The sequence below is a fragment of the Taudactylus pleione genome, unplaced genomic scaffold (genome assembly GCF_031769625.1).
Source record: "Taudactylus pleione unplaced genomic scaffold, aTauple2 ptg000199l, whole genome shotgun sequence".
NCBI classification, from domain to species: Eukaryota; Metazoa; Chordata; class Amphibia; order Anura; family Myobatrachidae; genus Taudactylus; species Taudactylus pleione.
The window spans coordinates 2,984,355-3,009,267 of NW_028284601.1; the positions used below are offsets into that span (position 1 = coordinate 2,984,355).

The 24,913-nt window shown below is 46.4% G+C and overlaps 1 protein-coding gene across 1 annotated transcript in view; it reads right to left on the reverse strand.

Annotated features, from left to right (window-relative positions):
- The window catches only part of LOC148518704 (inositol-tetrakisphosphate 1-kinase-like), a 58,628-nt gene extending 45,041 nt beyond the window's left edge, over positions 1–13,587 (reverse strand). Inside the window, exons 1-4 of the mRNA XM_088477029.1 lie at positions 13,353–13,587; positions 5,915–5,939; positions 4,222–4,344; positions 101–218 (exon numbers count right to left, since the gene is read on the reverse strand). Of these exons, the coding sequence (XP_088333155.1) occupies positions 101–218; positions 4,222–4,344; positions 5,915–5,939; positions 13,353–13,447 (361 nt within the window). The 5' untranslated portion in view covers positions 13,448–13,587. The remainder of the gene's footprint in view (positions 1–100; positions 219–4,221; positions 4,345–5,914; positions 5,940–13,352) is intronic.
- Between the last annotated feature and the right edge of the window lie 11,326 nt (positions 13,588–24,913).

A 24,913-nucleotide genomic window follows, 5' to 3' on the forward strand; every position in this document is an offset into this window, starting at 1 on the left:
AAGAACTTCTTAAAAGAAATGTGGATCAATTTGGTAGGAATACACCTACTGGCCCAATATAGCAAATAATAGCAACTGTAATTGTAACTGTTCTCCTGACCTTGGTTGTGGGTCTCCAGGCTGCGCAGTAGGTGGTATGACTGGAAGCGGTCAAGCAGTGTGTGCAGAGCAGGTAAAGGATCCAGGAGGATGGTATAGGGGTGTGTGTCCAGATAGACCTATGGAACCCAAATAATAATTGGCACTGTAAGGCAGCAGTTGTTACTAGAGAAGTGCGAGCAAATGGTATTTCAGCGGCATCACTAGACAAGTAAGGGCAGAAGGCATAACTAGATGAATAAGAATGGCTGGCACCACTAGGCAAGTAAGAGCAGCAAGCATTACGTGACGAGTAACGATAGCAGGCTTCACTAGGCAAGTAATGGCAGTAAGCATTAATAGTGGATTTATTACCGATCGCAACTGTGATCACACACGCAATTGGTCAATTGTTGAGTACTGCTCATGCATCGCAGTGTGCGTGTGCAAACCGGCCACTGCGATCTGGACAGTGTTCACAAAGACCCATCGAAGTGATTGACAGGAAGTGCCGTTTGTGGGAGGTGACGGAGGGAGGGGTGTTCAGTGAGATGCAGGAAGCCAGTGACGTTGCAGGGGCGTGCATAAATTAGCCACTGCGATGCCCTTCGCAGCCTGTAGACTCATAGCGTGCGATGAAGTTAGCAATTTCTGAGTAAGGTCAGACCTTGTGCAAGTGTGCGTGAAGCTGCGATGGTACTCGATTGTACCAATGGTTTTGCAGTCTTGCTAAACATTACGGATGTGTGCTAAGTAAAGTGGGTATCCTTATGTTATGCTGCGGCGGCATAGAGATCGCAATGGATTAGCATACTATCGCAGCTGAACTGCGTGCGTAATCGCTATTGCATTTGTAGTTGCGATCGGTAATGTTAAATCAGGCCCTGAGACAGCTACTTATTGGAGCCACTGTCCTGGTATTAATACATAGCCTCCAAAAAACCATTCCCTATAGCTGCGATATGCGTCACTAAGGAATGATATTTTGGGGCCCTCACTGCCCCCAGAAATAAATAGGCTCCTCAAAGTTTTTAGATACACTTAGATTTTGTACCATAAAATGTCGCAACTCCTTTATATGTCATTCATGCTTCTGTATTTCAATCATTTATTTGTTGCGGTTTCTAGTGTTCGGCAAAGACAGGGGAAAAACATTTTTAATGTATGGTGACCATCACTGTCCTTGAGGTTCAATTAAGGACGTTTATTAATTACAGATTGGGATTTACTTAGTGCACAGCAGTAGTAAGTTGCACATGAATGCGCTTGTATTCTATACTCAGGACGAGGCCTTTGTGTGCGTTAAGACGTTACTTATGAGAGTGCCACCGATAAAATCATCTACTGGATCCAATGATATCACTACAGCACAAAGGAACTGCCTCATTGATACCCTGGCTCCTTGTGGACTGGGGCCTGATTCAGAGCCGCTCGTAAGCGGCCGCTCGTTCGCTCTGAGCGATGTTCGCACATCTGCGCATGTGTATGGGTCATAATGCGCATGCGCAAACCAGTCATTGCGGTCGGAAATCGTGCGCTCGCAAAACAGCGAGGGGCTGCTAATTTGATTGACAGAATGTACCGTTTGTGGGTGGTAACAGGGGAAGGTGCTTGAAAACGGGAGAGTAGAAATCCGAACGCAGGCGTGCCTAACGGTCAAAAGGGCGTTTAATGGGAGTGTATAATTAGTAAAGGAGCGTCATCGACCACGTCACTTGGTTGTCTTTTAGCCTGAACTGCTCGCAGTGATAGCGGTAAGAAAAACCTACCACAAGCACTGCGGGCAGTTCAGATGCCTTTCGATGTACCCGATTAATCTAATAAATACCGGAGATGACGTGTGATGCGAACGGCAAAGGGGCGTCTTTACAAAATAGCGAGCGAATGACAGACATAGAGGCGTCAACAAACCGCAAAGAGCGAGCGCTCAATTTAAATAGCCGGACCCTTTTTTGGAACGACCGTCCGCAAATAGCGTCCGGCTCTGAATCAGGCTCTGATATTCTGCATACAGATGAATATTGGTCTATCTCACCAGTATGCAAACTGGGGGCCCATTATCTGACATGTGAGTCCACTGGGAATGTCTCTGCAGTGTCCTAATTCCCATCTTAAATAAAGGTGTGCATAGGCAAACGCAGGGGGATTTCCATCTGCCTGGAAACCCCCCTCCCTAGCACATACTATGACCACAATAGAAATAGTAATATAATAGAATGTTACTAGTGCTGCATGTTCTTCTCAGTGTCACAAATTAACTGATTAGCACCAACTGTGGATCTTTCAAAATGTGTCAGCCAGTAATAAATATACCTGTGCACCAACTAGGAGATGTGGAAAACATGCACTGTTAGGGGTGCCATGCTATAGACCATAAATAGGGTTAATTATTAATACTGTATAATACACTATACAGTACATAAGGAGACCAATATGTACATATATGTCCAGGGCAGTGCTAGGTTATTCTGCTGCTCCCCCAGACTTGCTCCAATGCTCTGGAATGGTGCCCACATCTGAAAAAAAACACACTGTGCTCAGACAGGATGGACCTACAGCCGCATCTAATGGCTTACTGTGATCGCTGGTCCTGTATATGCTGGGATTATGACACACAATACACTTTGTATGTAACATATTAAAGCTGTATAAGTGCTAATTCTGCCCTCTTCATGGACTGGCCACACTCGCTCTAAAATCAAGAATTTGGAAACCCCCCTCTAGAAATCCTGCATTTGCCACTGGTGTGTACATGAGAGATGCACTTTAACAATCTAATACACATTTATGTTTAACTTCAATATTTACACATTTAACTTACTGCAAGTAATGTACACACCACTAAGGTATACATAAAGAGATTGCAAGGGAGTGAGGTTGTGTCTGCTGAAAGGACAATGGACCTCATTCAGAGTCTGTCGAAGCGGCCGCACGGTCGTACGCCACCGATGTTCGCTATACTGCGCATGCGTAAAGTTCGCAATGCGCGTGCGCAAACTAGCCGCTACGATCAGAAATTTCTCTCTCCTTGAACACAGCCAGGTCGGTAGTTTGAGTGACAGATTGAGGCGTTTGTGGGTGGTAACAGGGGAAGGTGCTTGAAAACGGGGGAGTGGAGATCCGAACGCAGGCGTGCCTAATTATGCGAACAGCGTTTTGTGGGAGTGCATACGGGTTATGGGAGTGCATAATTTACAAAGTAGCGTCATGGCACATGTGACATGGGAGGTTTTTATACTGACATGATCGTAGAGCTTAAGAGAGGGTATGGTCAACCTTAAGCTCTACGACCAGTTCCGATGGTATCCGATGGTCTTGATTAATCCTTATATGCCCAGAGATGACGTGTAATGCGTACGAGAAGGGGGCGTATTTTTTTGTCTTCCGACCGCTTCCTCCCCTTGGTCGGCCAGCTACCGATCCGAACTTAGGGACGCAACTTGCGAGGGAATCATTTGCATATACGGTCCCTTTTCCCATACGACCGAGCGGCCGCTTCGACTGACTCTGAATGAGGTCCAATATTCCCCTGAATCACAGTGCAGGGAGTATATAAACCCTTTACTGTGTCTCTCTCCGCTGTCCCACTGCGCTTGGCGAATGTGGATCGGTTACTGTGTACCTGATTTTCAAAGTCATATAAACATATGATACTGAAAAAAACGGGGACGACAGGCAACTTAAGGCATTCTCCTCTACAAATGTATGTGTTCCCTCTCAATGTAGGACAGGTATCAGCTAAATATGTCAAACATATAGATTATACTTACTGAATATACATTTAAAGGGGATTAAAAGTCCATGGGAACATCCTAGTATTTACCATGATTGGCCGGACAACTTGTCAGCAGTCGGGTGTACCTGGCTGTAGAGGGTTACAAAAGATTGTATGTGATCGTCTTACATCCTAACCTGGGACACCCTCTTCATCCAGGTATGCTCCACTGCTGCTGGGACAACCAGAAATCAATGAAGCCTCCCCCCTCTAAATTACAGAGAAATCAAGAAGATGACATAATAAATTTGAGTGCTGCAGGTCTTATCAGGCGTTTGACAGCAGACCGTGACATTTAGGTTTAGACATCAATAATAAAGTAGGAGCATTAGACGTTACTACATGTTTATTTTTTATTTTAGTGTTACCTGAAGTTTTTGGACGAGGTGGTGGGAAGCCAGGTCTTGACCAGCTTCCACCAGGAGATCTGACAACTTGTGGATGATCAGATCAAATGGTCCTTGGCTATTGAGGCATTTGGTGAGGTCAACCTGAAGAAGACATGACAAAGACTAGTCCCAGGAGAATCTTGTAGAATGGAAGAATGAAAAGAATTGCAGATTAATATGGCCACAGACAGTCCAGGCAATTTGCTAAATTTTAACCATAATGGTCAACCATTGCCCCACCCTAAACTATCAATACCCAATTTTTGATCCAGATGGATGGAAATCCGATATGACTGGTGATCATATAAGCAAGTGTTTGCCATCACTGACTGATCTAGCTGTGGTAGGGTATTGGTGGTATACATCTAGGTTCTACTGGTGTTTGAAATATGATCAGACCTGAGAATGTTAACCACTCACACAAACATGTGTCTGGCCAATCTCAGCAGATTGCCGTGATACAATCCAAATAGATTGTGAAGTGTGTGGCCTGTAATGAGTTATGTCAGAAGGTAAACCAAAGACCCTTGCTCTAGAGTGGTGGGATAACCAGACTCGTACTACAAGACCAATGGCAAAGCCTGCTGTGTATACCTCCCCCCACATACACATACATTTCTTCACAACCCTACTGAGCAGTTTAAAGGTAGTGATGACAGGGGGTCAATACAATTACAATAGCAGTGATAGCAGTCTGGACCACTAAGCCACAAGGACCCATAGTAGTATGCTCTGTGGGTTACAAGCTTGGTTTAGAGCCATCAGGAATTCTGCGTGTCAGCCTATTGGAAAACAGATTATATTATGAGTGTCCAAGGCTCTTTTATTCCCAAGAATATGGCTAAATGAATATGGGCAGTTTATCAGCAGTATCGGCATTGTCATCTCTTGTAGTCGTCTCTCAGTTATCTGTCATTGTTAAATTATGTCACCTGAAAACACCTCATGACACTACAGTCATCACAGATCCTCTGTTACTGTCTACAGTATGTGCTAGCAGCACTCACGGGGGAATTGGTATGATTTACCGCCGGACCCATGCCCGGCGGTTGGAATCCCGACAGCGGCATCCCGGCAGAGGAGGAAATCCCGATTGTCCAAGGTAAGTATTCTATTTTCTAACCTAATTCTACCCCTTAACCCTCCCTTAGGGGTGCCTAACCCTAACCTTCCCCCCCCAGTGCCTAACCCTAATCCCCCCTCTAAGTGCCTAAACCTAACTCCCCCCTTCCCCGCCGCCCAAAACCTAAGTCCTTTGGGGGGGTGACTAACCCTAAGTCCCCCCCGGGGGTGCCTAACGCTAACCCGCCCTTCCCCTAGCCTAAACCTAAGCTCCCAGAGGGGTGCCTAACCTTATGCCCCCCCCCCGGGAACCCTAAACCTAAGCCTCCCCCCCGCGGCTATCTGCGTTCGGCGCCCGGCGTCCCTTCGATCGGGATGCCGGACACCGGTCTCCCGGCGTCGGTAAAATGACGGGCGTCTAGATCTAGACGCCTATCATTTAACCCTCGCTGGGATTAAGCAGTAGGGAAGCCAGCTGTCGGGATTAGGTCCGCCAGCTTCCTGACTGCATACCCTCACGGGTAAAGGTGTGACCCTCACCATGAGGATACAGGCCTGAACGTCAGATTGCCACAGGTCTCATAAAGAGGAAAGAAATACCGGGACTTACCTCTGTTACATCATAGCCATGATTCCTAGAAAACAAACACAAGGAACCAGATCATTAACCTCAAATGAACATAAATAGAAGGGCAGAGAATTCTCTGAAATAACAAAATAAATGCCACACACTTAAATGAAATAATACTGTATATACAATTATACAAAATAGATTACACTTAATGGAATTCTAATATCATCAACTAAAAGGACTAAACTAGATAGACACCTGGGGCCAAATGTAATAGGGTGAGAATTTAGAAAATGTGAGAGTTTAGCAGTAAAACTCTCACACTAATACACTGATTTAGTTGTATTTTCAATACAGGAAACACCTGGATGAGAGTTTAAATCTTGAGAATTGTTTAAATCTGAAAAACATGCAGGTTTCCATGTTCTGAGACTTTCTTACATTGGCTCAGTTTTCTCTCACATTTTCTAAACTCTCACCTTATTAAATTTGGCTCCAGATGTTAGACAGACAATGGGTCGACATGGACAAAAGGTCGACAATGACAAAAGGACGACACGCTAAAGGTCGGTGTGTAAGAAGGTCGACAGGTACAAATGGTAGACATGGTCAAAATTTCGATGCAAAAATGGTTGACATGAGTTTTTTACACCGCACACCCTGCACCCGTTATAGATACGCTCCTGATTGACAGGCTGAGGTCTCTTGGTGGTGGTGAAGGCGTGTCGGCCCCAATTTTTGGCCATGCCGATGCCTGTGTCTGCGTCTGCAGTTGCCTAGACCGTCAATATTCAAGGGGCATTTAAAACACCGAATGAGTGGACATTACATCCCCGATTTAGGTGGCGATGTATCATATCTTCTAAATAGGACAAGTGGAGTCACACATAGCAACCAGTCAGCTTATAGCTATTGTTTATCAAGTACATTCTAAAAAATGAGAGCTAGAAGCTGATTAGTTGCTATGGGTAACGTCTCCAACTCTTCTCTTTAGAAGGTTTGATACTCTCCCCTGTAGTGTTTTTATTTTTCCTGGCATCCCTGCACTGATTGCCAGCTGTCTTGGACATTACAATTAAACAAAGTCCCTTCCTCATTGGCTGACAATGCAAAAAGGGGAGGTATTTAATTGTATAAATTAACTGGTGTCCCACCAATGGGAGGAGAGGGCATTTTAAGGGGAAGGGGCACCTAGATGTAAAGTTGGGTACACACCAATAGAATCGTTGGGCCGTTCTTTCCATTTTGACCCGTTCATGCGATATCGCAAGATGCTATACGCACCTTCGATCATATTTTTTTGGATATTATGTGAAGTTTAATATTCATCCAATTCAACCGGGTGAGATCGGACCGCAGTGTGTACGCACCCCAGACCGTTCTTACGATTCTACACCAGCAGCGGCGCCGCCTCTGTGGGTGGTACAATCATTTTCTTTTGATATTTTAGCAGTTGGGGATCGAAGGTCGGCAGTATGAATGTGTAGGACGGTGTGTACTCGCGTATCGGCACCGTGGGACTATCGTCTGGGAGTGAAACATCACATCGAAAGAGTGACTGCAAAGGTGTGTACCCAGCTTTAGTCTGCTCTGCTATTCTCAGATGAACATACACATTACTTTACACAACAAGAGTCTCTACACAGCACTGAAATTTTATAAATTATAGGATAGATACATTTATTAAGCAAACAAACATCATTGGTAATCAATAAAGAAGTTTGCCCATCAGATTAAAAAGAGGGACACTTAAGAAGAAATGGGGGATTAGCGTCCAAAAAAGAACGGTGAACTTGTTAAGCAACTGCATAGGGAGCTGGCAATTTATAAAGACCCATGCCACAATGGGTCTGGAACTGAGATGGCCTCCACTACAGTCGTGTTGTGATATTTGGGAGTGTCATATCGGCGGTAATATGCAAATGCTAACCAGAGAGTGCTAGCCCTGAGACGTCCACGTTCAATGCCTGTGGACGATGAAACCCAATTGGTGGTTCCAAACACTCCACCACCGGAGCACCATCATGTCCACCATAGACACTTGCACCAGCCCATGGCAGCCGCGTGTCTCCTTCTCAACGCCATATAAATATGGCCTCTGTTATTGTGATTGCATAGACACGCACTTGACACTCCCATAACACGCCCCTGAGACGGACGTTTTATGCGCACACTTCAGGCCACCTCCCAGTCACCACCCGGGAACACCCATGGGTTTGACTTGCAGTTCCTAATGCCAGTAATCCCATATGCAAAAACGCATTTGTGCGTACACTCAGGGTAACGCCTGCACCATGGGGGTTCTCAGAATATTTTGCGCATGTGCTGTAGCAAATAATGGCTCAACTCCGCCAACATCGGCATTGCGTTCAACATGCGTCCATCCCTGTATATATCTACACTAAGGGGCTAAGGGGGGAGATTTAATAAAGCTTGGAGAGAGATAAAATTGGAGATAAATAGCACCAACCAATCATACAGTGACTACGCAGACCCATTTTAGAGTGATCGACAGGAAGTAACGTTTGGGGGAGGTGACGGGGGTGACAGGGGGGTAGTCGGCGAAATGCAGGCGTGCCAGTGCGCTTGAACGCTGTTGCAGGGGCGCCACTGTGATGCCATATGCAGCTCGGGCTTTCACTGTGTGCGATGAAGTTAGCATTTCCTGAGTAAGGTCAGAGCTTGTGTAAGTGTGCGTGAGGCTGCGATGATTCTCGATGTTGCCGATGGTTTTGCAGACTTGAAAAGTATTACGGATGTGTGTAAGGTAAGGTGGGTGTCCTTATGTTGTGCTGCGGCCTCACAGCGATCGCAGAGTATTAGTATATCATCGCAGTGAGACTGCGTGCGGAATCACTATTGCAGTTGCGATCCGTACTGAATCAGGGCCTCTGTCTATGTCTGTGGACTGGCCAAACTTGCTCTAAAAACAAGCATTTGGATATTCCCCTCTGGAAATCCTGTGATTAACATTATTGTGACCATGTATGTGCCATCGTGCTCTTTATAGCACACAAGATGGAACCTACTAAATAACCAAACCTATATGAATGTCGGGCATGTGGGTTTTATATTCACTGAAGGAGTGAAAGGGAAAACCTATGGGTGTGTCTTAACTGTGGGCATAACCACGGGGATGGGTGTGTCTTAGCTGTGGGCATAACCACGGGGATAGCACAAATAGGATCATACATGTAGTTACTCTAGGGCAAAGGTACTATAAATACAGTAAATCTAACAAGTGGATGAAAGGCAATAATGCTCTCCTTCCACAAGTGTGTGTGTGTATATATATATAGATATATATGTATATATATATATATATATATTAGGGATGTTTGCCAACCCCCATGTTTTGGTTTTGGATCTGGAACTCCCCTGGTTTTGGATCTGGATTGGTTTTGCCAAAACCTCACCTCCGTGTTTTGTTTTCGGTAGAGATGTGCGCCGAGTCGACCCCCTTGTTTTGGTTTTGGATCTGGATCTCCCCTGGTTTGGGATCTGAATCTGGTTTTGGATTTTTTCCTTGGTGTTTTGTTTTTAGGTTTTGGATCTGTATTTTTTCCAAAAAATATATATAAACAACTAAAACCACATAATCTGGCCCTGTTTTTGTTCCTACATTATTATTAACCTTAATAACAATAACTTTCAATCATTTCTAGGCATGTTTAACCACCTCACAGCTCACAATATTGATTTCACTATTTTTCACCCATATAGGCCAAAGGCTGCAGCGAGCTGGCTGGCTAAAGTAAGCGACAGAGCAGCGGCAGAAACACACGGCAGTTTAACAAAATATAGGAAATCTATGAAACATTGCCACACAGCAGTGGCAGACAGGATGGCAGTTTAATAAACTATAATAATGTCAGTCGGCAATGCCCCAAATTGTGCCAAATGTAAAGGAAAAAGGTGCAAGATGGAATTGTCCCTCCCACCCACTCTTATGTGGGATATTACAAAGGACATGCACAGTTTAGCAAACCAAGCACTTTAGCCACTTATTAAGGAGGAGGTTGATGATGAGGGTGTTGGTGGTGGAGATTGCATGTGCTGGTCCAAACTGCTGGTAGCTGATACTGGACTGCTTGTTATTAATTTACAAATTATAATTTTGTTAAACAAATTGCATGAACTCGCTGCAAATGATGTAACAGGGAGGATGTGCCTAGATGGTTAACGTACCTTCCTCTGCTAACTTTGGCTTTACAAATGGAACAGATGCCTTCACAACTGTTGTCAGAATTTAGATTAAAATAATTCCACACCCAAGAAATTGCTTTTCTGGCTTTCTTTTTATCAAGAGCAAGAACTGCTGCCACTGGTGGCTGATTTACACAAACCACATCCTTATCATCAACATCCACATTAGCGTCAGATAGGACACAAATTTCCCCCTCATCCTCCTTTTGCACTTCCTCCACACTATCATCCTCATTTTTTATTATTTCACCATCTAATACTAGCACAGCCGTCATGGCATCAGTGATCCGCTGTGAAACTGGGTGACCGTTGTTATACTTACTTCCTCTATCAAAGGACTGTTTAATAGTCAATTGTTTTTTTAAATTACTTCCGATCACGAATGAGGATGTTGGATGCAGGTGTTGGTGATCGAAGGCGCTTGGATCCCACAGAGAGGGAGCAGGTAGGTGACACTGGACTTGTTACATTTTGAGTTTTGGAACTTTGCGACATACACTCTGATATTTGATGAATGTGCTCCAAGTGACGTAACAAGGATGAGGTTCTTAGGTGGTTTAGGTCCCTCCCTCTACTCACTCTTGCTTTGCAATGGTTACATATGGCTTGACAACTGTTGTCCGGATTGGGGTGGAAATAATTCCACATGTGAGAAGTGGATTTTTTTGTCTTTTGCCCCGGCATGACAACAATGGGCTTTGGCAATTTCAATCCATGGGCAACAGCTGTTGCCTTACAAAGGCATGCTTGGCATTAACAACCTCATCACCAACATCTTCGTCATCGACATCCTCATCATCCTTAGCACCTTCAACTACCAAAATATCCTCCTCCTCCATGTTCAATTCCACAGAAGTATCCTCACTGACTATGTGTGCAAGATGTTGACTGCCCCCAGCAGAATGAATTCTGAAGTGTTTCGGGCAATATTATATGCTCATATTCAGTCAAATGCTTCAGAACTCATTGGACGGCGCTTCACAGTGTAGATGGACAATGACCCGAAGCATACTGCAAAAGCAACCAAAGAGTTTTTTAAGGCTAAAAAGTGGAATGTTATGCAATGGCCAAGTCAATCCCCTGACCTGAATCCGATTGAGCATGCATTTCACTTAATGAAGATAAATCTGAAGGGAAAATACCCCAAGAACAAGCAGGAACTGAAGACATTTGCAGTAGAGGCCTGGCAGAGCATCACCAGGGATGAAGCCTGCACATCCCTAATATAAATATACATATGTGTGTGTCAAGGGGGAGGAAGACTTTTACAGACTATTTACTAGACCATATAGTAATAATCATTATAATCATAATACTGAAAACATTTAGAAAAACTTAAATCTAATTATTACATGAAGCTATATAATCCTCATATATTATCCGCAGTATATATGTTTTCATCCATACATATATCCTAATTTGGATTAAATGCAAGTGTACTCATTTTTGGATTATAAAATCTAATTTTTGGACTCTAAGGGGACCATTCAATTGTCCCTGATGTGCTGTGGCATGCTGCCGGTATACTACTCCATGGCAATGTATCTAATCATATTTCCTTGCTGCAAAAAGCGGTAATGTGCGCAGTCGGATACATAGCAGTGTTGAATGATTTGCTAATGCTCCACCACTCAAGTATACATAGGCAGCTCTCCATCACCCAAACATGAGGTGTCTCATTGATAAGAGCATATAGCACTGTTTTCACTCACAAGAAGGTAGTAACCAATAGTAATCTAGTAATAATCCTTTAAACTTAACATGTTCATTGTCATAATTTTTTTTTTACTGTTATGATAACCTAAATTACACACAACACACATACAGTAATAATAATATACTATTTATACGAATAATACAAACAACACACATACAGTAATAATAATATACTATTTATACACATAATACACACAACACACATACAGTAATAATAATATACTATTAATACGAATAATACAAACAACACACATACAGTAATAATAATATACTATTTATACACATAATACATACAACACACATACAGTAATAATAATATACTATTTATACACATAATACACACAACACACATACAGTAATAATAATATACTATTTATACACATAATACACACAACACACATACGGTAATAATAATATACTATTTACACACATAATATACACAACACACATACAGTAATAATATTATACTATTTATACACATAATACATACAACACACATACAGTAATAATAATATACTATTTATACACATAATACACACAACACACATACAGTAATAATAATATTATACTATTTATAGACATAATACACACAACACACATACAGTAATAATAATATACTATTTATACACATAATAACACACAAACACATGTACAGTAATGCTAAACACACACACAGAGTAATAGTGTATGTATATATACTTTATGATACAGAAATACACGCGTGTACAGTAATGCTATATATACTGTGTGGTACACAAACACAATATAGTAATACTGTATTGTGTGGTACTAAACATATTAATTAATACTATACATACAGTCATATGGTTACATACATGTGCAGCAATACAATATATATACAGTATATATATATATATATATATATGCTGTGTGATACAGTAACACACATACAGTAATACTATATGAGTATACAAAGAGTAATATAATCTACACTTTTTGATACAGAAACACACACATGTACAGTAATGTACAGTAATTCTATATATACTGTGTCACACACATGTACGGTAATACAGTGTATATACTGTGTAATACCGAAACACACAGTTGTACAGTACCACTATATATACTTTGTAATACAGAAACAGACACATCTACAGTAATGTACAGTAATATTATATATACTGTGTCACACACATGTACAGTAATACAGTATATATACTGTGTAGTACCGAAACACACAGATGTACAGTAGTACTATATACTGTGTGATACAGACACATGTGTACAGTAATTCAGTATATACTGTGTAATACCAAAGACACACAGATGTACAGTACTACTATATACTGTGTGATACAGTAACTGACACAAATATAATAATACCATATACCTGTGTTGTACAATCATGTATATGTACAGTAATACTATAAATATATCATTTGTTATACATAAACATACATACAGGTAGTAGGCTTGTTTACAATGCATCATCATATCATGTAATATACAAGCACACTCAATAATAGCATACCCGCCTGTACATATAACAATAAACCGAGAGTGAAATACACCTGTGAAGAGAAAGATTTACCTGCATAGCTCCTCAAATATATGAAAATTAAGTTTTCTTTTCTTTTTCTCATTCAAACAGACACCAATCCTCTTCCTGGTCTGCAGTGCAGGCATGATCACTGTGCCTGCTACCAGTCCCTATACTGGAAACCAGTCTGCTCAGTTAGCACCAGCCAGTTCCAGTCACCTTTGACCCCCCCAACATCATTCCGAATTTCCGCCTGTCCTGTGCTGAGCAGGGATGGTTCTGGCAGTGGATGACGAGGACTAGAGCTGGGCACAATGCACACACTTCGCTATCAGCTGATTGCCATAAATATTGATTAGGTAACAGTAACCAGGGATATTGTGAGTGACACTCCTTGTAGTGACAGCAACAGTAAGGGCTGAGCTAGGGGATAATGAACTGAGATGGGACTGGATGAATGTCGTACACACTGTATAATGTGTGCGCTCATGGTATAAGCTGAACATATTATAACAGCAAATAAGTTTTTGTGTAATGTGGATTTAAGTAGAAATAAAACAGGTACTTGGGAAAAAGAAGGCGGTGTGGACCAGACATATGGTATAGCTTGCAAAATAGTACTGGGGAGAGAAATATAACACTTGTTATTTAGAAATAAAGCCACTTAATTCTCTGGAAAACATTTGTCTGCACCTTAGCTGCCTGCTGAACCACTATAGTATATACAGCTAAATAAATACATTTAAAAACCACAAGAACGTTAAGAGAGGATGTCACAAAGAATGGGCTATATTTACGAAGCGGCTCAGACATTCAGTGTAAAGCACGCCGGTCAGCGTCACATTAAATTTTCCCCTAAAACACACCGAGCTCAGTATCTTATAAAAGTTGCTGCTTCGTAAATGTAGCCCAATATGTCAGTTAATCAACACAGAATTATACCTTAGAGTCTATAGTAGGGCTGGATTTGGGGGAGGGGGCAATGGGGTTGTTCCTACAGGACCCCTGTACAGTAGGGGCCCCCACAATTTTTTCTCACTACTGGCAACTCCATTTTGCATTTCAGCGTGACGCTCGCTTGATTAAAAGGCCAGTGCCAGCGCTCTTTTTACTCACCCATATCCCTGTTAAAAGATAAGATATAGGGAACCCTTTTCACTATGTGTATGTGGCTCTTGGAAGGAGCTAAGCGAATGTATAACTGGGCGTTTCAGGGCTGCTGCAGTCACATCATTAGTCAATGTTATGATAGGAGTCTCCGACGTGACTTGTTCTGACTACAAGCTCTTGAGGCCTCCATAAACCATAATCCAGCCCTATAGTGTGAAAAAAAAACTTGGAAACTTGGGTTCAAATGAGGCGTGGTCCATCCATGAGAAGGCCATTAGAAGACATACATGTATTTACTAGAGATGAGCGGGTTCGGATTTCAGAGATCCGAACCCACCCGAACTTAGGGGATCCGAGTCGACTCGGGTTTTCCCCCCTCACTCAGATCTGAAAACGAGGCAAAACATCATCATCCCGCTGTCGTTTTCTCACGGGTTTTGGATTCTATAAAGGTCCCGCGATCGCCGCCATTTTTAATTCCGGCTGTGGAGAGTGAAGAGGCAGGGAGTGGGGAGCTGTGCTGTGCTGTGCTGCTGTGCATAGGGCTGGCTACAGTTGTGTTGCTTAGGGGTCTATTTACTAAGCAGTGTTAGGAGACAGAGTGAAAAGTGATTAGAAAGTGATAAGGTGCCAGCCAATCAGCTTCCAACTGTCATCTCACAGGCTGTGTTTGAAAAATGACAGTTGGGAGCTGATTGGCTGGCACCTTATCACTTTCTTATTACTTTTCACTCTGTCTCCTAACACTGCTTAGTAAATAGACCTATTAATGTCAATAGGGGCTAGCTGTTGTCCATATAGGGGCTTGCTGTTGTTGTGACTGAGGTTGTCCTGTCCATCCATAGGGGCTGTCTGTCTGTTGTCCATGTATAGGGGCTGGCAGGCTGTTGTCCTGTTCATAGGGGCTGACTGGCTGTAGTCCATAGGGGCTGGCTGTTGTCCATAGAGACTGGCTGCTCTGCTGTGTTGTCCAGGGGTGCTCTGTCCATAAGGGGTGCTCTTCACCCCCAGTGTGAAAAAACAATTTTATTTGTGTGCGTGATAGCCTGCCACATACTACCAGCGTTAAAATAATAACAATTTTTTTTGTGTGTGTGGTTGTGTGCGCTAGCCGCAACTTAGCTACACTATAATTGCTTGGTGACACTGCTGTAAGACTGCAGTGAGTATGGAGGACAGTCACATGACAGGAGAGCAGGGTCCACATACCAGTCTTGTAGCTGCCGGCAGCAGTCATGATGACGATGCAAGGCCGTCAACATCATCTATGAAGGCCGATGTACCAGGGCTCAAGTCAGGCCAAAAAGTCAGGCTAAAAAAATCAACTTTTATCTTGTTAAAGAAAAAAAAAATCGAAAGCCAAGTCAGCTTTAGAGAAAGAAAAATTGGCAAAATGCCATTCACTACACGAAGTGGCAAGGAAAGAATAAGGCCTTGGCCTTTGTTATTTATGACTGGTGGTTCAAGTGATGATTTAAGCCCCTCTGCTTGTAGGAGAGGTACAAAAGAAATGTAAATTGTTAAGACAAGTAAGACACCGAAACCAACTGTGTGCTCCGAAAAATCACAAATTCCCGAGGAGAGTCCAAGTGTGTCCGCGGTTGCCATGTGTGAGCCTGATCTTTCTAATACATTACTTGAAGAGGATCCTCCTTCCACCATTTGTGTGCCCTCTGCAAATGTGGGGATGAGCAGCACAAATCAACATGCTGATGTAGAAATCGAGGATGCTTCTGTGGAATTGCACCAGGAGGATGATGAGGATATTTATGTAGTTGGTGATAACAACAAGGATGATGAGGATGTTGATGGCGAGGATGTAAATTAGGCAACAGTTGTTGCCCATGGTGGGAAAAATACCATTGTTAGCCTGGGCAAATTACCAAAAAATCTACATCTCGTGTGGAGTAATTTCCACCCAAATCCGGACAATTTCTGCCAAGCCATTTGTAACCATTGCCATGTAACAGTGAGTAGAGTTAAAGACCTTAAGCATCTTGGAGCCTCCTCCCTGTTACGTCACTTGCAGCGCATTCATCAACTTGGAAAAGGTATTGAAACTTTGAGGACAAAAAAACGAACAACAATCAGTCCAGTGTCACCTAGCTGCTCCCTTCTATCTGCATCCAAGCGCCTGCAATCTCCACCACCAACACCGGGATCATCATCAACATCCTCATTCGTGATTCAGCAACTGCGTGTCAAAGATTGCAGCACCAGCAAGAACTGTTGAATTTGCCCTGCCATCAGCTGAAGCAAGAGGTAGTAACTAGGTGGAATTCTAACCTCTATATGCTTCAGTGGATGGAGGAGCAGAAAAAGGCGATCCAAGGCTACACTGCGGCCTATGACATAGGGAGAGGAGCGGGAATGCACCTTAGTCAAGCGCAATGGAGAATAATTTCAGTGTTGTGCAAGGTTCTCAAACCCTTTGAACTTGCCACATGTGAAGTTAGTTCAGACACTGCCAGCTTGAGTCAGGTCATTCCCCTAATCAGACTTTTGCAAAAGCAGCTGGAGAAAGTGAATGAGGAGCTGAAACAGAGTGATTCCGCTAAGTATCCAAGCCCTTCATTCGCTTCGACAGGATCTAAGGGTTGTCAATCTCTTGAAATCAGGGGGTCATTCAGACCTGCTTGCGAGCGCAGGACGCTCGCAAGCGGGTCGATGGTGCGCTACTGCGCATGCGCGAGACCCGGCTAGCGACGGGATAGCCGTCACTCCGGGTCTCGCACCAAAGGGGGCGTGCTGTCGATGTTGATTGACAGCACGTCCCCTTTGGTGGGCATGGCTGCCAGACGGAGGCGTTCCCATGGGAACGCCTACCATCTGAAGCCGGCCCCACTGACATCAGTAGCGATGTCAGTGGGAGTGATTTTGGCTCTGATAGAGCCAAAATCACTCCAGGGCTTGCGGTAGGGAGACCCTACCGCAGGGTCTCTGTCGCAAGCCCGATGGTCGCGATAGTCTTGGTCACCCACAGCTATGCGAGCGTCCAAGAGGCCGCTCCATTTTCATGTAGTAGGGCCCTGATTCAGAGCGAGCACTCTGGTCAGAGCGTCCGGCTCTGAATCAGGCCCACAGATCACTATATTTTGGCGAGCATACTTGATCCTATGTTTAAGGCATACCTTGTGTCTTTCCGACGGACCTAAATCTGAAAAGATGCAAAGAGCTGGTGGTGAAAAAATTGTCAGCTCAAGCGGAACGTGACACGGCAGCATCTCCTTAATTTTCTACAGCTGCCAGGAAAAAATTACATTTTCCTAAGAGACCCACTGCTGGTGAAGCAGATCAGTCAGCAAAACCTCATGACATCTGGTTGGGTCTGAAAGAACTGGCTACAATGAGTGACATGTCTACCGTGACTTTGTCTGATGCGGTCACCATTCAGAGAATGGTGGATGACTATTTTAGGGATAGCATCCAAATAGGGATGTCAGACAGTCAGTTTCATTACTGGCAGGAAAAAGAGGCAATTTGGAGTCCCTTACACAAACTGGCTTTGCTGTACTTAAGTTGCCCACCCTCCAGTGTGTACTCTGAAAGAGTTTTCAGCGCAGCCAGGAACCTTGTCAGTGATCGTCATAGGAGGTTACTTCCCCAAAATGTGGAAAAGTAGATGTTCATCAAAATGAATTACAAATTCCACGAGGAAGACCTTTACCAGCACTTACGTCCAAAAAATACAGAAGCATCTGTAATGGTGGATTCCAGCGGGGACAGTGGGGCAGTTGCGTAACTAGGGCAGGGCGAGCGGGGTACGATCCCTGGGCGCCGTGGGACTGGTGGTGCGGGGGGGGGGGTGCCGCCGGCCACGGTACCAGCTCGCCCTAGTTAGCCAGTGTAGCGCCGACCACAGTGTGGGCCTGATTCAGAGCCGAACGCTCTGACCAGAGCACTCGCTCTGAATCAGGGCCCTCCTCCATGAAAATGGAGTGTCCTCCTAGACGCTCGCATAGCTGTGGGTGACCACCCACAGCTTATGCGAGCATCCATGATGATGGTCGCGATGGTCAAGACCATCGCGACCATCGGGCTTGCGACGGAGACCCTGCGGTAGGGTCTCACTGCCGCAAGCCCAGGAGTGATTTTGGCTCTATCAGAGCCAAAATCACTTCCACTGACATCACTAGTGATGTCAGTGGGGCCGGCTTCAGACGGTAGGGGTTCCCATGGGAACGCCTCCGTCTGGCAGCCACACCCCCGGCACGCCCACCAAAGGGGGCGTGCTGTCAATCAACATCGAGGAGAGAGCCCGTCGCTATCCGGGTCTCGCGCATGCGCATGACGGAGCTCCCTCCATCGTGCGCATGCGCAGTGGGGCAACATCGACCCGCTTGCGAGCGTCCTGCGCTCACGAGCGGGTCTGATTGACCCCCAGTGTGCGGTCAGCGCTACACATTTACACAGGACCGGCGCTAGGCTTCCAGCGCCGGTCCTGTGCTGCACAGCTGAGCCCCTTCCCTCCCCCTGAGCGCTTGCCCAATAGTGCCAGGAGGAGGGTGGCAGGCGGGCTCAAGCTGTGCTAACACACACATTGCCGCCAGCAATTGGCTGCTGCTGCACACACATCCTCCGCCAGCGCTGGCGGAGATGTGAGTGAATCAGCAGCCAATGAGAGTCAGATAGACTCTCATTGACTGCTGCGCGCCCACTGCAAGAGCCGGGCTTCCGTCCGGCTCCTGCAGTGGGTAATGGGAGAGACGTCATGAGGTCATGATGTCTCTCCCATAATGCATAGCGCGCCAGCGCGGGAGGACTGACGTGCGGCGGCGGGAGCGGTGGCCTGAGCAGGAGCGTGGATTCAGGTAAGTGTATTTGTTTTATTTATGTTTTTTGTAACTTGTGTGTCTGCACTACGGGAGGGGGGGGCTACTACTACTGCGGACACTATCACTTGGGGGGGCTGCTACTACTGGGGACACTATCACTTGGGGCTACTACTACTGGGGACACTATCACTTGGGGGGGGCTTCTACTACTGGGGACACTATCACTTGGGGGGGGCTACTACTACTGGGGACACTATCACTTGGGGGGGCTACTACTACTGGGGACACTATCACTTGGGGGGGCTACTACTACTGGGGACACTATCACTTGGGGGGGCTACTACTACTGGGGACACTCACTTGGCGGGGCTACTACTACTGGGGACACTATCACTTGGGGGGGCTACTACTACTGGGGACACTATCACTTGGGGGGGCTACTACTACTGGGGACACTATCACTTGGGGGGACTACTACTACTGGGGACACTATCACTTGGGGGCCTGCTACTACTGGGGACACTATCACTTGGGGCTACTACTACTGGGGACACTATCACTTGGGGGGGCTGCTACTACTGGGGACACTATCACTTGGGGGGGCTACAACTACTGGGGACACTATCACTTGGGGGGGCTACTACTACTGGGGACACTATCACTTGGGGGGGCTACTACTACTGGGGACACTCACTTGGCGGGGCTACTACTACTGGGGACACTATCACTTGGGGGAGCTACTACTACTGGGGACACTATCACTTGGGGGGGCTACTACTACTGGGGACACTATCACTTGGGGGGACTACTACTACTAGGGACACTATCACTTGGGGGGGGCTACTACTACTGGGGACACTCACTTGGGGGGGCTACTACTACTGGGGACACTATAACTTGGGGGGCTACTACTACTGGGGACACTATCACTTCGGGGGCTGCTACTACTGGGGATACTATCACTTGGGGGGGCTACTACTACTGGGGACACTATCACTTGGGGGGGCTACTACTACTGGGGACACTATCACTTGGGGGCCTGCTACTACTGGGGACACTATCACTTGGGGGGGCTACTACTACTGGGGACACTATCACTTGGGAGGGGGCTACTACTACTGGGGACACTATTACTTGGGGGGGCTACTACTACTGGGGACACTCACTTGGTGGGTCTACTACTACTGGGGACACTATCACTTGGGCTACTACTACTGGGGATCCTATCACTTGGGGGGCTGCTACTACTGGGGACACTATTACTGGGGGGGCTGCTACTACTGGGGACACTATCACTTGGGGGGCTGCTACTACTGGGGACACCATTACTGGGGAGGCTACTACTACTGGGGACACTATTACTGGGAGGGGCTGCTACTACTGGGGACACTATTACTGGGGGGGCTACTACTACTGGGGGGCTGCTACTACTAGGGACACCATTACTGGGGGGAGCTACTACTACTGGGGACACTATTACTGGGGGGCTACTACTACTAGGTACACTTTAACTAGGGGGAGCTACTTACTACTAGGGGACCACTACTGGGGGCACTATCACTTGGGGGGGCTACTACTACTGGGGACACTATCACTTGGGGGCCTGCTACTACTGGGGACACTATCACTTGGGGGGGCTACTACTACTGGGGACACTATCACTTGGGAGGGGGCTACTACTACTGGGGACACTATTACTTGGGGGGGCTACTACTACTGGGGACACTCACTTGGTGGGGCTACTACTACTGGGGACACTATCACTTGGGCTACTACTACTGGGGATCCTATTACTTGGGGGGCTGCTACTACTGGGGACACTATTACTGGGGGGGCTGCTACTACTGGGGACACTATCACTTGGGGGGCTGCTACTACTGGGGACACCATTACTGGGGAGGCTACTACTACTGGGGACACTATTACTGGGAGGGGCTGCTACTACTGGGGACACTATTACTGGGGGGGCTACTACTGGGGGGCTGCTACTACTAGGGACACCATTACTGGGGGGAGCTACTACTACTGGGGACACTATTACTGGGGGGCTACTACTACTAGGTACACTTTAACTAGGGGGAGCTACTTACTACTAGGGGACCACTACTGGGGGCACTAAATAGGGAGGACCACTACAGGGGGGCCTGTATAGGGGCACTGGATAGGGGGGATCACTGCTGGGGGCCTGCATAAGGGGGACCACTACTGGGGGAACTGCATTGGGGGGCTACTGCTGAGGGCACTATATAAGGGGTTTACTACTAGGGGACCACTACTGGGGGCACTAAATAGGGAGGACCACTACAGGGGGCACTGTATAAGGGGCACTGGATAGGGGGGGATCACTGCTGGGTGCCTGCATAAGGGGAACCACTGCTGGAGGCACTGAATAAGGGGAACTAATGAGGGGCTGCATAAGGGGGACCACTACTGGGGGTACTGTATAAGGGGCACTACTATGGGCCTGCATAAGAGGGACCACAACTAGGGACATTGCATACTGGGGGTACTGTATAAGGGGCACTACTGGGGTTATGGTACATATGGTAAGTAATGTGATGATAAAGGGGTGTGTCATGTTGACGCCACATTTTTAGGTGACCACGCCCATTTTTCACAGCGCGCGCTTAAGGCACGCGCACATAGGGGGCTCCATTTTTACATTTGCCCTGGGCTCCAAATACCCTAGTTACGCCACTGCAGCGGGGACAAATTAATATTGTGTGAAGAAGAGGAGTATGCACACACTTATGGGGGTGACAATGACCTGTTAGGATCTGCGGTTTAGGAGATCATTTTAGTTGCTACTGAGACACTGCATGCATTCCTGTTTGTCTGTGTGCTGATCCCAAATGTTAATTAATTGCTCTCTGTCTCAGTCAATTAGTGTGCAGCTGATATTGTACAATCTTGTCTGTGTGCACAGGTCAGATGCAGGAGTCTGTCATTAGGGAGGCTTACAGGGTGTGCTCGGATTGGGCCCAGTGTGTGTGTTAAACTGCAGCCAGTCCTTCACTCCATGCCGGTGATAAAGTTTTTCATACTTCCGGTTGTTCTAGTTTCTTGATTCTCAGTCGAGTTCCTGTGTCAGTTTACTGTGTTTGTCTACTGCCGTTCGTACCATCTAGGTGGTGCAGTCTGCATTCCTCCTGCTCATGCTGCTCGTGTCATCCAGGCGGCACGGTGTGCTTCCTCCTCCGGAAGAAGCACCAGTCTAGCCAGGCGGCTTGTGTCAACCCGGCGACATTGGCCACAACCCAGCATTCCGAGTGCGCAATTCTGTGTACCGTCGCCAATGTCATCCCGGCGGCATTGGTAGCAACTTAGCGTCCTCAGGGGGTCATTCAGACCCGCTCGCGAGCAAAGTTCGCTCGCAAGCGGGTCGATGTTGTGAGAATGCGCATGCGCATGACGGAGGGAGCTCCGTCGTGCACATGCGCGAGACCCGGCGAGCGACTAGGGGGTCGGGGTCTCGCACCAAAGGGGGCGTGCTGTCAATGGTGACTGACAGCACGCCCCCTTTGGTGGGCGTGCCGGGGGCGTGGCGGCCAGACGGAGGTGTTCCCGTGGCAACGCCTACCGTCTGAGTCCGGCCCCACTGACATCAGTAATGATGTCAGTGGGAGTGACTTTGGCTCTGATAGAGCCAAAATCACTCCTGGGCTTGCGGCAGTGAGACCCTACCGCAAGGGTCTCGTCGCAAGCCCGATGGTCGCGATGGTCTTAACCATCGCGACCATCATCATGGACGCTCGCTTAAGCTGTGGGTGGTAACCCACAGCTATGCGAGCTTCCATAAGGCCGTTCCACATTTAAATAGGATGGTCCTGATTCAGAGCGAGCTTTCTGTTCAGAGCGTTCAGCTCTGAATCAGGGCCTCAGTGCGCAAGCCAGCCCACCGTTGCCAGTGTCATTGGTAGCAACTTAGCATCCCCTGTGCACAAGCCAGCGCACCATCGCCAGTGTCATCCCGGCGGCACTGGTAACCACTCAGCGTTCCCTGTGCGCAAAGCAGCACACTGTCGCCAGTGTCATTCAGGCGACATGGTAGCAGCGCTGTGTCTTTGAACTTCCACCACCTAAGACTCATCAGTCCAAATGCTACATCTAACCCTGGGGCTCCAGATCATAACTTGCCAAGACAAACCAGCCCTCAAGGCTGCATCACCAGCCCAAAGGCTGCATCTTGTCCCATGCCCTCAGGCCACTACCAGCCAAGGCAAATCAGCCCTCAAGGCTGCTTCACCAGCCCAAAGGCTGCATCTTGCTCCAGGCCCTCAGGCCACTACTAGCCAAGGCAAATCAGCCCTCAAGGCTGCTTCACCATCCCAAAGGCTGCATCTTGCTCCAGGCCCTCAGGCCACTACCAGCCAAGGCAAACCAGCCCTCAATGCTGCTTCACCAGCCCAAAGGCTGCATCTTGCTCCAGGCCCTCAGGCCACTGCCAGCCGAGGCACTCCAGCCCTCAAGGCTGCTTCAACAGCCCATTGGCTGCTTCACACCTTTGGTCCTCTGGCCGTCACCACTTACAGCTAAATTGGCCCTCAAGGCTGTTTACCAACTAGGTCCAACCAAGACTAACCCTCAGCTCTTAACATGACCATGGCGACATCTAATCTAATGTATTGTAATACAGTTTGTGTATGGGATCATTGCCACCAATGTCCACTGTGCATTGGCAGCTTGTTTTGTGGGGGGATCCAAACAAACCAATCATTTCAGCCACAAGTGGCAGTCCCTGTCACTGAAGTGATTGGTTTGTTAAACTGTGAATGTCCTGTTTCATATATACAACATAAGGCTGGGTTGGAGGGCCCAAGGACAATTCCACAATTCCATCTTGCACCTTTTTCCTTTCCATTATGTGCTGTTTAGGGCATTGCTGCCTGACATTTGTAATGTTATGGTTTATGAATGTCCAGAAATTGTAATGGCCACAGACAGCATCTCCTGCATGCCCCTTTCATTTTTTTAAAGAAACTTCTGAACCAACTGCTGCTTGTTGTTTCAACCTGGCGGCACAAGTTGCACAACAGTGACATTCAGGCAAAGGTTCTCAGTCCTCAAAGCTGCTACATGGCCTAAGGGCCGCATCCTGCTTCACAGCCCAAAGGCCACCTGTTGTCACTCCTCACCAGCCCTCAAGGCTGTAACGGCCGCCACTTGCCAGGAGTTCCAGCCTTCAAGGCTGTTGCAGGACTGGTTCATTCCAAATCTGTATTCCACTACTACTCAGCCCGGAGGCTGCATCAACAGTTAACTATCAACTATCAATTCTTCAGCCAATGGCTGCACCAATTATCAAGTATAAACTCTTCTTTCTTCAGCCAGTTGCTGCAAGAATCATCAAGTATCAACTCTTCTTACTTCATTCCAGTGTCTGCGCCAACTAGCAATTCTTCAGCCAGCGGCTGCACCAGTTATCAAGTATCAACTCGCCTTACTTCAGCCAGTGGCTGCACCAATTATTAAGCATCAACTCTTCTTACTTCAGCCAGTGGCTGTACCAATTATCAACTATTCTTACTTCAGCCAGTGGCTGCACCAACTATCAACTATCAATTCTTCAATCCTCAAGCGGTACCCCAACCATCATCTTTGCACAGTCCTTTACTCTATTTATCACTCAGTTTTGAGTCAGCAAGCTGGATGCAACCTTTTGTCCCATAACTACATGAACAAATCAATATTGTGAGCTGTGAGGTGGTCAAAATTTACTGGAAACGA